This window comes from Periophthalmus magnuspinnatus, chromosome 4 (assembly GCF_009829125.3).
Source record: "Periophthalmus magnuspinnatus isolate fPerMag1 chromosome 4, fPerMag1.2.pri, whole genome shotgun sequence".
NCBI classification, from domain to species: Eukaryota; Metazoa; Chordata; class Actinopteri; order Gobiiformes; family Gobiidae; genus Periophthalmus; species Periophthalmus magnuspinnatus.
Window position 1 is genome coordinate 19,596,135 of NC_047129.1, and position 14,240 is coordinate 19,610,374.

At 41.8% G+C, this 14,240-nt stretch overlaps 1 protein-coding gene across 3 annotated transcripts in view; it reads right to left on the reverse strand.

Moving 5' to 3' along the window:
• The window catches only part of kank4 (KN motif and ankyrin repeat domains 4), a 148,226-nt gene that overhangs the window by 22,834 nt on the left and 111,152 nt on the right, over nt 1-14,240 (reverse strand). For all 3 annotated transcript variants that reach the window (XM_055221520.1, XM_055221519.1, XM_055221521.1), the window contains exons 3-5: nt 13,989-14,062; nt 7,583-10,858; nt 1,951-2,047 (exon numbers count right to left, since the gene is read on the reverse strand). In XM_055221520.1, coding sequence (XP_055077495.1) covers nt 1,951-2,047; nt 7,583-10,858; nt 13,989-14,004 — 3,389 coding nt within the window. In that variant the 5' untranslated portion in view covers nt 14,005-14,062. The remainder of the gene's footprint in view (nt 1-1,950; nt 2,048-7,582; nt 10,859-13,988; nt 14,063-14,240) is intronic.

Sequence of the window (14,240 nt, forward strand, 5' to 3'; positions counted from 1 at the left end):
GTTGGGGCGGGACAGAGGGGAAGTGTTTTGTTCAGTTCTTTTATTATAGATCCATAGATGGGAAGATATTGAGATCAAATTGCCAAGAGACTCACGAGATTTGATCCCCGTTTTTACATTTGATTTGGGCATGAAAGGGTTAGGCCCGTTCAGGCTCTGGGAAAGGTCATGTCTTTGAGCAGCTCAGGCTAAAACACTCTCCCACATAGAGAGAAGTTTAAACTCTCCCCAGTTTTTATTTAGCAGTGACTGGACCAATACTGATGCAGATAATCTCCCCTGGACGCAGCATGCCCTGTTTTCAACATTTAAAAATAGTTTGAAAAATATCCACAAAGAAATATTTAGGCCTCTTCATCCATGACTTAGGTTGAAGTGAGAAAGAAGGAGAGAGAGGCACTCCTCCTCTGTCTGTGCGGGAGTGAAGGATAGGGGGAGAGAGAGGGGAGAGAAAGGGACTCCTCTCTCTGTGTGGGAGTGAAGGAGAGAGGAGAAGATGGGGGAGAGATGGAGAGAGAGGGGAGAAGTGGAGAGAGAGGGGAGAGAGGCACTCCTCTGTCTGTGTGGGGAGTGAGGGAGAGAGGAGGAGAGACGGGGAGAGGTGGAGAGAGAGGAGAGAGAGATGCTCTCCTCCTCTGTCTGTCTAGGAGTGAGTGAGAGGAGGGGAGAGGTAGAGAGAGAGAGGAGAGAGGTGGAGAGAGGGGAGAGAGGCACTCCTCCGTCTGTGTCTCTCAGCAGCACACACATAGGCCTATAGAGCAGTGAGGGGAAAAAGAGGGGGAGAGGCGGGGAAAGAGGGGAAAGGAGAGACAGGAGAGGTGGGGAAAGAGGGGAAAGGAGAGACAGGAGAGGTGGGGAAAGAGGGGAAAGGAGAGACAGGAGAGGTGGGGAAAGAGGGGAAAGGAGAGAGGGGAGAGGAGAGGGAAAGAGAGGAGAGGGGAGAGGAGAGGAAATGAAAGGGAAGGAGAGGGAGGGGAGGGGCAGAGAGAGGGCAGAGAAAGGAGAGAGAGGAAAGGGGAGAGAGGGAAAGAGAGGGAGGGGGGGAATGGAGAGGAGCCGGAGCAACAGACTAGAGCTGAACACTGAGTGACGTCACACTCCCTCAGTCCTCTTCTTCACACAGTTTGTGAGTAACTAGTTTAAATTCAATATCACTTCCAAAATGATGCTCTTATTATGAAAAGCCTGATCAAAAACCTGGGATCTTTTCCCCTCGTGTCTGACTGAACAGATAATCGCACCAAAGCCTCTTTAAGCACAAACAGAGCTGATGTGTGCCCCCTGTTTCATAATGAATCCAAACCAAAATAGTTACATTTAATTACTCTCCCTTGTCTGCAGAGCACCATTAGCCTGTCGCTGTTTATGAGTTTCAGAGCAAAATGTAAACCCACGCTGCAGCAAACGTGTATTAAACGTCCTATATTAACAAAATGGACTCTTGTAGCTTTAATCCATGTTCTAATGCTGATCCCTCCTCAAAAAAAGACCTGGAGTTGTTATGTTTCATTCACACATGTTTGAGTAACATTTTATTAATAGTCTGTCTACATCTCCAAAGCTCAAAACACTCTTTTCCACCTTGTGATGTCATGAAGTGGTAGTTTTCAGCTTAACAGCTACTTTTATCTTTAGTTCAGTAGGGCTGAAATGATCCAAATGATTCTAGTGAAGGTGTGTGGAGTTTAAAAACACAGAGGAGCACTTCCTGTAAGACCACATGATGACATCACAAGGTGGAACGGAGTGTTTTCAGTTTGAGAGAAGAACTCAGCCTAAATATGCAGGTTTGTTTGTGTTAAACATGTGTGAATGAAACAAAACAGAACTCCAGGTCTGTTTGTGATGAGGAAACAACATTAGAAGAGAGATCAGAGAACAGTGTAATATGGCCCCTTTAAGCAAACATTATAGAAAGGTCAAAGGTGACTTTTAAAAAGATGATCTTACCCTCCGTTCACCCCGACAAATTTCAGGTTTTTCTTGGCTCCCTTGTTCGCCGGCTTGTCTGCGACGCCATTTTTCTTCATAATAGATTTGAGCCCAGCTACAGCGAAAGAAAAAAGAAAGGAAAAAAATAATAATTAGATTTCATAAAGAGCTGAGCTGAAAATACGATACAACATGTATGGACCTAAACAAAGGCCTGTCACTCCAGCCCTGCTCCTGTTTCATTATTAGTATCCTGCTATATGGTACAAGGACAGTGGTTTTGTTTACATGCACATCACAATCTGATGATTATCTGATTTCTGGACCTTTAAATGGCCCATATTACACTACTGACCCATGTTCTAATGTTTCCTCATCACAAACAGACCTGTAGTTGTGTTTTGTTTCATTCTCACATGTTGAACACACAAACTGCATATTTAGGGGTTTTCTCTCAAACTGAAAACACTCTGTTCCACCTTGTGATGTCATCAAGTGGTAATACAGGATGTGTTTCACTAGAATCCTTTGGATCATTTGTTTCAGCCCTGAAATTGCCCATCTCTACTGAACTAAAGGTAAAAGGAGCTGTTAACTTGAAAACTACCACTTCATGACATCACAAGGTGAAGCAGAGCATTTTGAGGTTTGTAGACAAACTAATAATAAAGTATTTCTCAAACATGTGTGAATTAAGCAAAGCACAACTCCGGGTCTGTTTTTGAGGAGGGAACAGCATTAGAACATGGATTAAAACTCACAGGTGTCGGTTTTGAGTGATACTGGACCTTTAAAGATGTGGAGACACTGCTGTGGTTCTTTTTAAAACTTAAATATTTACTGTTTGTATTGAATAAAGATGTTTTGAATAAGCAGCTGTGAAGTCCCAGCTCTTTGCTGTCCACTCCATAGTATCCAAGATCTCTTGGCCAATCTTGTTCTGTTTGTCTCAAGGCTTCAGACAAAGTCACAATGATACGATACATGCAAGAGGATCTATCTATGGACAGAAGCAATGTATTGTGGGAGCTGACAGCCTCAGTGGGATTCTCCTGCTTTTCCAACGACTGCACGTGAACCGGAGTGACCTCAAGGAAAGAAGGCACCTGATTTGTCTGTTATTAATGTTCATATTTTGATTTACAGACACAACAATGAAATTAAAAAACCCAGGATCATGTAGAGTGGGTTACTATGAACATTTAAGACCAAAATGACGAGTCTGACAGCAGCAGTTATGGAGAGGGGACACAGTTTTTCAATAGAAAGTGAATTGGAGCCAGATTTGATGGAGTCGGAAGTGCACCCATGATCACTTCCTGTTTGGAACGTGACGGCTAGAAGGTTAGCTACGTCCATTTGTCTACTCTACCTGGAACAACTTGTGCCCCTTTCACTCCCTCCATACATCATGTGACGCCCCGTCTCCAGGGAGAGCAGGTTTCAGATGATGAGGCCTTGTGTAAATTGGATCATCTGTCATATTCAGGGGACTGTATATGGCAAACATAGTTCTTTACCTGCTCTATTATAGCTACACAAGTCTCTAAACACTGTGTTTTTATATAATTACAGTGGTGGAATGTAACAAAGTAAAAGTGGTGAAGTGTAGTATTTAAATACACATTTTAGATATTTGTACATTTTCCAGATGATACCTTTTACTTTAATTTCAGTACATTTGAGAGCAGCATCTATACATTCTACTCCACTACATTTTTTTAACTGGACTGAAAAGAATCATTTAGATCATTTCAGCCCTGGAATTTTCAAGAACTCTACCAAAGTAAAAGGAGATGTAGATTAAGAACATGACTTAACACTCACAAGAGTCCATTTTGTGTAATATAGCAGCTTTAAATACATTTTAAACGGGTACTTTAATACTTTTGCTGGAGACTTTTTTTGCTCCTGTAACTGTACTTTTACTTAAGTAACCAAACTGAGTACTTCTTCCTCCACTGCATGACTCTGGACTGCAGTGTGCTTGTTAGTCACGCAGGGCTCGTGTTGTACTTTTCAGGTCAGGGCAGTCTTCAGGTCATAACGCGAGCCTCATTGACACGTACAGCCTTGACCCCGGCGGGCCTCCTGATGTAAGTACACTAGGATTGATTGAGTGTTTTCACTGACTCAGGTCTTTCGCTTCCCGTTTTTGAGATGGGACTTGGAGCAGATAAAATGCAAAGGCAGACGGATGTTTTCTACACAGACACACACATCTGGCTCCGGTCCAAACACACGAGCTGAAGTAAAGATGCCACCACCGTCCCACTGGAACGATGCTTTTAGATACACGATCTCTCAGGGGAAACAAGACAAGAGGAAACTTAGAGAGTAGGCAGGATTTAAATCACTCTCAGCTCAGAAGATTTTCATACATAAACAAAGACTTGGAAAATGCACCGCAAGTTTATTCTGTGCGAGGATTTTAGGCCTGTGCACGAAAACGAATATTTAATGAAATGAAATGTTGTTTTTTTCATGTTCTATTTGTCAAAAGTCATATTCAGATAATTTTGAATGTGTTAAAGGTGTTACTTTATTTTCAACTCACACATTTCATTATTAATCAGTTTGTTATATGCCATCACATAGTTTGTCTTGTTTTGTTGTTTTTCAGTGTCACTTATAAACTGCCATACATATCTGAATAAAAGAAGTATGTGTCCAGTATGTGTCTGTATGAGGCATGAGTGTGTAACTATGCATGTGTGTATGTTACATGTGTGTATGAGTGTGTATGTGTGTGCCTTATATAATGTTGGCCATTGTGAAAAATACATTGAATTGGACATCATGGGTAGAGCGGTCAGATCCACTGACCCATATATTGGCACAGCATTTCCAACTCCCAAAGATGAATGCTGTTGCTGTGTCCTTGGGCAAGACCCTTAAGCCCCTTTGCCCCCAGTGTCTGTGTACATTGGTGTATGAATGTGCCTTGAAGGTGGAAAAGCTCTATATAAAAATGTGACTATTTACCATTTAGCAGGAAATATTCTATTTCTTCATGTTCTATTTCTTGTCAAAGTCACATTCGATTAATTTTGAATGTATTAAAAATGTTGTATTTATTTATTTAGATTCCATTAGCTGAAAGTAGCACAATAAGCTAGTCTTCCTGGGTACATTTAAATATGAAACTCAAAATCTCCATTTCAACATTACACATACACATTCATTAAATTTGTTATTTTAGACCTGGTACCTGGTTAGCATGTAGCTGGTTAGCCTCCTGCCTTTTAAACTCTTTATATTTAAATTTTTTGAAAAGTCTATAGAGAAATGTATTTCTGGAACTGGATCAGCTCCATAGCACCTGGCAATCTCACTGTTAGCGTCACTGCTTCCTGTCCATTTTTATCCCTATCTATCTATTTCTAGCTCTCTAAAATGAATATTTAAAGATCAGACAGTGGACAGAGAGCTGCAGGTGGATGTCACTATCACATGTTAAACACTACACAAATAAAATGAATACTTCACTAGAGACACTTCTGTGTTTAGAAGGATACATGTTTGTGTCTCATTGCTGACGCTAATCCTAATTTTGAGGCATAATAAATATTACAACAAAGTATTCTACATATAAAAACAATCAGGTAGTTATTTTTAATGAATTCGAATTTTAACATGTTTATTTTATATTTTACGCTTTCAATAAAATGTATATGTTTTGAGACACAGTGAGCTAGCTAGCATGCCGCTGCACCATAGACTGTTCATATGAATGCACAGAGCTAAACTGCTACCCACTGTGTTCCAAATAGGAAGAGATCATGGGTGCACTTCCGGCTCCATCCACTCTGACTCTAATTCACAAATTGTGCCCCCTTTCTCTGTAACTGCTGCTGTCATTTTGGTCTTAAATGTTCATATTAACCCGCTCTACATGATCCTGGGGTTTCTATTTCACTATTGTGTCTGTAAATCAAGATATGAACATTAATACCAGACAAATCAGGCGCCTTTTTCCCCCGAGGTCACTCCTGCTAGCGTTAGCAACAGGTTTGATTGACAGCGTTGCTAAGCGCCCGCTCCCAGCTAAACCAGTGTTGCGGCAAGAAGAGGCATTACCTTCAACAGCCTTGCTCCAGATTGGCTTCTTCGTTGCTATGATACTCGTGGTCAGAATTTCAAATATGAAACTCCACCAAATTGGCCCCTATAACTGCTAGCCTCAATGAGCTTCATTTGTCATATGTCATGTATGATAAAACATTTAAATTTCAACTGACAACATATATCCCCAAAGCTGTTCTAAATATGTATGTTCCTCTCTAGAGACATTACAAAGTTTATCTTACACTTAAAAGCAGTCTCCATCTAGATATCACTCCCACACTGAACTTCAAATGAACTGTGAACACATGTGAGCGATAACATAGCTGGAGCCCTCAACCCAGAAGAAGAATGGACTGACATCAGGGATCCATAAGACACTGCATTAACCGTGTGATGCTTACATAGTCACATGCCAGTGCACTCTGTTTTATGTTTATGAAGCAACAGAGCCGAGTGTGCAGGGCCGAGGCAGTCGTTTGTCGGAGGTTGATCATTAGAAGTGCTTCCTTACTGTGCGTTCTGTCAATAAATAAAGTGAGGGAAAAGACGTAGGTAGAAGGGACACTAAATTATACGCTTCATAACACTTATAGGCTGTCTGGCACTGAGCAGCAGGTAATGAAGCATCTAAAAGCAGTTCTGTGCTGGAGGGGAGGCAAAGACGGCATTTTACTTTGAGTTTTGTACAATATAATGGGCAATGATCGCTATGCTCTACTTATCGCTCATCTTGAAATTCTTAAGAGACATTAATACTGGTTAAGTTAACACAAGTTGAGTTTGTTGTGGTGTATGTTTGAAAAAAAGTAAAAAGCACAAAAAGGATTTCCAAAATTGTGAGCTGTGTTTCAAGCAGAGACTGTATATATAAATGGACATAGCTAACCTGCTAGCCTCCACACTCCAAATAGGAAGTGCTCAAAGGGGCACTTCCGGCTCCAACGACTCCAATTCACTTTCTATTGAAAAACTGTGTCCGCTCTCCCTCTAACTGCTGCTGTGAGACTCACACTCACTCTACTTCTTTATACAATCTATGGATTCAAACACTGCCCCCAGTTTTGGTGTTTAAAAGTGTTTCCTCATCATTAGTTTACTCTAAGTTGTATTTCGATTGATTCATACATGTGTGAATAATCCTGCATTGTTCTGCATTTGAGATTTGAGTGCTCTGAAAATTTCCATGTTCACCTACCCCCTATCTCCACCAACTTCTTGCCTGTTTACAATGAGCATAATGCTCTCTACTCTAATCACCTTCCATCTTATCTTCAACTAGAATCATGTGGTTAATTTCTGCCCTGGAATTGTCAGACTCGACTGAACTAAATGTAAAAGGAGCTGTTAACTTGAAAACTACAGCTTCATGACATCACAAGGTGGAAGAGAGCATTGTGAGCTTTGGAGACAGACTAATAATAACATGTGTGAATGAAACAAAACACAATTCCAGGTATGTGCATTGTAGGACTTTAAATACTATTGCTCTATAGAATGTTGTGTGTGTGTGTCTGAAACCCTGTTATGCAGACAGTGAGTGAGACATATTACTTAATGCAGTGGAAAGGGTCAAATTACTTACCTTGCTCTTGCTGTTTGGTGGCAGCTGCTGCTTTTTGGCCCGGGGAGTAGAAGGCTGACAGAACGCTGAGGGAGCTAACCAACTGACTTTGGATGGAGCTCATCTTGGATGGCCCTTGTTTTCCTGCTGGTTTACCTACTGCGGCGCCGGGAGTTGGCTTTCCCACTGGCTTGGCTCCCGTTCCTTTTCCTGGCTCCACTTTCTTCCCTGCTGTCTGCTTTGGCGCGCTTGGAATCTCTTGCTGACTCCCTGTCTGTTGCTGTGTTCCCGAACTTCCTAGCTGCGCCCACTGTTCGCCCAACAATCCCGTGAGGCGTGTTACCACCTGTCCCAAAGCGGCTGGTGATGTCGGGGAATCGCTTGACATTTTGCGTTGCGTTTCTCCGCTATCCCGGCGTGAACTTTGACCCTCTCCTGAACCACGGCGTTGAGCTGTCTCACCAGACCCTCTACGAACTGGTTGGGTTTCACTCCCTTCTTTCTGCGTTTGACCATCTCCACCTGAACTCCTTCGTGAACCCTGAGCTGTGATGTCTTGTGATCCCTGCCGCGTTGGCCTTGAAGCAGTGACACTAGACTTCTGTGGAGCCTTGACTTCTTTAGAGTTCCTTCGGGTTGTTGAGGTTTGCGATTGGATAGACTTCGGACGCGTTGAACCTTCACTTTTTGTTTGAGGTTTGGACGGAGTTGGTTCCTGACTTGCCACTTTCTCTTTAACTTGAGGCACAGGCGTGAGCTTTGGGGGCTCTTGGACTTGTGTGAAAGTTGGAACAGTAGGTTGGGAAGTAGTGGTGGTAGTGGTGGATATCTGCTCTTGGGACGGTGTAGTTTTTTGCTCTGGGGTTGGCTGGGCTGCTTGCGTTTCCATGGATACCCTACGAGGTCGGACAGGTGCGGGCTGAGGTTGTGAGGGTGCAGGTTGGGGCTGCTCGTTTGAAGGCCGTCTACCTCTTTGGGGTCTCACGGGAGCTGTTGTTTTTGGAGCATCAGTCACCTTTTCAGTGGATACGGGTTCTTTGACTTTGGGTCGTACAACTTCCACCTCCTGTTTTTTCACTGTTTTATCATCTACAACCACTTTAGTCTCAGTGACCTCTGTTACATCAACTTTTGGGGCAGTAGTTTCTTTGCTTTCTTCCTTTTTACTTTCCATCTTATCTTCAACTTTTGGTTCCACATCTTTAGCCGCAACATTACTCGTATCCTCATCTAGAGACTCCTCAACTTTCTTTGTCGTATCCAAAATTTGCTGTTCTATTTTTGTTTCTGCAACCTCAGCTAAACTCTCTGTCACTACACTTTCGACAATCTTGCTAGCTTCTTTTATAGCATGAGTTTCGTTCATCACCTCCTCTATCTGACTGACAACAGTTTCTACCTCTACCACTGTTTCACTACTTACACTCTCCCTCTCTTGAATCTCTACACGCTGTTCCAAATGCGTTTCTACTTGCCTCGCTGGGTTATTATCCAGTCTCCTCACCATCTCAGTTTCAGTTTGCTGGTCTGTCCTTTGCGCTGCCTCCGTTTCTGTCACCCTGTCCACTGTACCTACCCTTTCGGTAACTGTGCCCCGGTCCACACTGCTGGTTCTTGGTCTTATTGGATGATTGTTCCCAGTTTCAGTTTCAGTCACCTGATTAACCCTCTCTGCCACTGGCGTCTCCGTAGTCTGATCTAAAGTTATCACTCTTTCAGTCTCGGTACTTCTTTCCATGCTATTTGTCCTAGGTCTTGGTGGAGTCAAGACTACAGCTTCTACCACAATTTCTGTCACTTGAGCATGGACTTTACCTATGTCTAATCCCTGATCTATGCTTTCTGGTGCTGGATGGGGCAAGCGCACTTCCACGCAGATCTTATCCGTATCTGTCCCCTGGTCCACTGTACTATGTGGTTCGGTCTCGGTCTCCTGATGGGACATGTCCACTTTTTCTGTAATTGTCCCTGTGTCAATGCTTTGCCTCCTTGGACGGTCCATCATTTCTGGACTACACACTTCCACCCTCATCCCTTCACTCAACTGCAAGATTTTCTCCTCTTTTGCCTTGTTTTCTTCTATCTGCCTTTTCAATAGTGAACTGGTTCTTTCTAAATCCTCTGTAGCCTTCGCAAGTTTGGTTTCAAGTATTCTTAACTTTTCTTGCAGGACCTCAACACTATCTACATCGTCCATTTTCGCTTCCTCGGGGCTGATGTGTTGACAGCTGCTTATCTTTGTTTCTTCCATAATCTGTATTTGCTTTTGTGCTGAATGCTCTATCGAAGTCTCTAATGTGTCTTGTTGTTTGTTGGATGGTTCAGCTTTGATGTCTTCCTCTGACAATTGGCGCATTTCCTCCTTTGCTATGTCTTTGCCAATCTTTGCTTCACCCTGCTCCTTGTCTGTCCCAGGTTTCGTCCCTGGGGGTTGTGGTGTCAAAGCTAATTTAAGCTCTTGTGAAGGTCGCTGCCCTTGCTGTTGACTGTGTGTCCCTGTATCTTTACTTTCTGAAGCAACTCTGGCTTTCATCTGAGCTTGGAGCTGTAGAAGTAGTTTTTCCCTCTCCTCTCTCAGTGAAGATATCTGCGCTTTTAATTCAGGGATAGTTTTAACCTGTTCTTCTAACTCTCTGACACGTTTCAGAGCTACGGTGATCTGTTGGTGAAGCCCTGTGCGATCTTGAGGAATGCGTCGTTCTGTGACATCCGGTGACGCACGAAACATGTTTTCTGAGGAGCCATTTTCTGGAGTTACCAAAACTGGACTGCTGGAATCAGAACCTTTCCTTTGCTGTAAAGTGATGGGCATGCTGGACGCTCGGAGTAAGTTGGGTCGGTTTTGTAACTCCGCTGTTGATTTTTCATCGAGACGGGAGCCGACACTCGTTTCGTCTCTTGGTTTTGGTGAGACATAACCCTGATTTGTTAAGCCCCTGCTACTCTGACTGGTAGACCCCAATTCACTTCTAAAATCAAATATCTGCTGGACTTCCGTTACCCGCGATTTGGGTTTGGGTCCCAGAGTGGACGTCCCAGACCATGCCGTGGTTTCCTTCGGGGCAGGTCTGACACCATGTCCGGGCAGGCTAAAGTTTCGGGGTAATGTGCTGAACTTGGATGGTCCTTTTATCCGTCGTTGGATGTGGACTCGTTTTATAGTGTTGCCTTTTTCAATATCGTCAACATATTTGAGAAAGTCCAGGTCCAGGTGGAAGCCGTAAGGAGTCTCCACGGAGTAGGGCAGCTGCTTCCTCTGAACGCTTGCCTCACTGCTCTTGGCCTGGACACCGTTGGCTGTGGGGAAAAGGACCGATCAATACAAAAATCAATATACGTCCTTATACCACTTGTAGTATTATAAATAACCAGAGCAGTCATGGAAATAACAACGATACAGTTGTATATGTGCTCAATGACAAAATCCACATAACCAATAGACAGATAGTGACCAGTGGGGGGCGACAATACCTCCATTGGTAGAGCGTGTGTCCACTGATCCGAAAGTGGATATAAACATCATTGGTTGAGTGGTCAGGTCCACTGACGATAAACGATAATATTGAAACTAATTAAAGCAGGATTATAAAAAAAAAATATCTAAATTTACAATATTTTTAAACACATCTGCTGTCCATGGGAGTGGATCGCCCCTTCACTGTAGTTCTCCTCGAGGTTTTTCTTTTTCTATTTTTTTTTTTTTTAAGTTTTTGAGTTTTTCTTTGCTGAGAAGGAGGGTCTAACAATGGTTCCTGCAGCAGGAGGACAGGTGGCGCTCTGGGCCATTTGCTTGTCTGTTTCTGTTTCATTGTCAGTTTTCTAACTTTCTGTTAGTTAAATCAATTCTCATGTTCAGCCTTAAGAGGTGACTGCTGCAGTGATTTTGGGTTTCACAAAAATATATTTAATTGAATTTAAAAATCATGAGCTGCAATAAATAAACAGCAGAATGAAACACTTTAGTTGTTAGTTTGTGTCTGTAATGAGTCAGACAGGTTATTTATTAAAACTTTTACAGCTTGAATCTGATCATATAGACAAAAAATATCCCAAAATGTCCCAGTAGTGCAAAAAAAAGATACACACAATAAATACTGACCCCAAAAAATATCATCCCAGGTTTCATATACTGAACGACAACTCGATATAGTTGGATCCACTATTTCACTCAGCCTTTCGTTTTATTACAGGTGATGGATTTGAAACCCATCACTGTATTCTCTACGAAAAAGTGGGTTGGCTATCACTGTCTGTTAGAAGAGAACAATACTGTTTGAAATGTATCTATAAGGGACGACTTCAAAAACTCCCAGAATCTCTCAGCTGCATGTTAATCACTGACGCTGGAACATTTAACACCAGGTCACATGACTGCATAAGGTTCAGGACGAGCCACACCAGAACTGAGACAGGAAAAAGGGCGTTTGGCTGTTTTGCTTCACAAAAATGGAATACACTCCAAGGAAAAGCAAAACTGGTTACGTTACTGACATAATCGCTATTTAATAATCTGATAATGAACTTTATGGACACACCTGCTCCTGTTTTTAATGTTTTTTATGGACTTGTTTACTTGTTTGTTTTGTTTGCTTTGCTGTTTGGTCTTTTTCATGGGCAGTTTTTCATTGGCCCTGTTCAAAATACAATACAAAGTCCAAGCGCTCTCATTGGGTTTCCCTGTATAAATAAAGATAAATAAATAAAATAAATATCATGACAGGCCAATGCTCCACTTGTACAGACGACTGCTCCAGGATCACACATGGAGCTTCATTATGTAAAACCATATCACTTACCAGGAAGCCATTATCATGCAGTGATTGAGCCAAAATAAACTCATCTGAATGCAAAATGCTGCACACGCTGAGAGACGGTGGGCGCTGATCACCTGGAGGAAAGAAAGCCTGTTCTGCACGCAACTGTTAAAGAGGCGCCCGTCAAGTGCTCATTATTTACCCCACAACTAGGAATGGGGCAAAAAATCATTGCGGGTCAACAATATTTATATAATTGTGAGAATCGCCAACAAAAATAATGGCGTTTATATCTCCAGAATGTGCACAACAAACCTACTTCTCCCTTATGATTTCTTTCAGATCTCTGTTGTTTTCACTTTCAGTACAATTCAATAACAGCTGATAAATCTGGAATCTCTTCATAGTATTAAATTTCATATCCATTTTTAATAATTATCATGACATAATTGTTAATCGCAATTATTCTGCCCATGATAATGGAGACACCAAATTTCCATATCAACAGTGGAGGTCAACACCTGACACCTGCCCAACGGTGCTGGAACTAAATTTCTCATAAATTTTTCCCATAAACTTTCTGAAAAAAAAAAAAAAAGTTTGAAAGCTCAAGGATAATCAACTCCGAGCCAACTAACCATCAGAAAATGTATAATTTTATTTCAAATCTGTTTGTAATATCTGTGTAATGCTTCGGGGTTTTTTTTGCGTGAGGTAAAACATGACTCAGGCAATCTTACAGCCCTAGGCCTTAAGTTCGTTTCATTGTTTGTATTTGTTATGTTTCGTGTGTGTCCCTGAATCTGTCCCTTTTCCCCCATGAAATCCTGGCTGCGTGAGCCCTTGCTGATGATTGGAGGACAGTTTTCCCAGCCTGGCCAGTCCTGGGGCCCACCTGCAGCTGCCTCTCCTCATTTAAGAAGATTTATTATACCTGTTCGGGGCTGATGGCCTACGTGTGCCATTTTGTATGTGTATTGTGTCTCTTTTGTTACATCACTAATGTGAAAGTGACTTTGTTTGGAGACACTGAACTGTCAGTACTGACTGCGTTAGTTGGTCAAGATTTTGTTATGTTATTGTAAAATTTGTGTCTTAGTTAACTTGACATTTGTTACTCTTTTGTTTAAAACCTTGCAAATACCTTCTGTTTAAGTATTTTAGATTCCTTTTGTTTAGTTTACCTTCTAAATTACTTCTTTCTTTACCTTTTTTCCATCCTGTTTTTTTTTTTTTTTTAATTTGTTACTTCCCTGACCCTGTGAGCTGAGTTGTAACATACACATTAGCTCATTAGACCTAGCCAACAGAAACTGTAAAAAAACAGGTGTGTTAGCTTCAGTGCCATTAGCAGTAACCTGACCAGAACTGAACAAGCAGCTTGGATGAGCAGCCAAACGTCTTCACTCTAAAACTTTTTGTCTAGTTACAAATTTGAATTTTTCTTTTACTCTGTTGTTTCTGAAACTTTATAAACCAAGTTATACATTTCACTGAATCTTGCATTTTAAATGTGCTTTTTGGACTTGAAACAGCCATGTTATGGATAATGGTCTTTGAACTCTTAATATTTGAAATTTTCCAAACCGGAGCAGGTGTCACTTTTGAGCTTGATTATAAGATAAACTAAGAAACGCTGCACAGATGGATTTTCAGGCAGCAGAGATACCTACCACTTTTCTTGTCCATAATGGGAGGGAGAGTGTTCAGTCATTGATTTGTGTTTAGCGCAGTTGGAGCAGGCAGCCTGAAAAAGAAAGAGAGGAAAAGAGTTAAAATATTGACTCTCACAGAACTTTCGGGGAGATCTGCAGAGATAATGCCTGAAATAACAGTCACTTTAAACAAACATGTGATGATTGTATCGACTTACTGCTCAAAATATGACCGCTGGGACAATATATTTTGGCTCAATATTTTGCAAA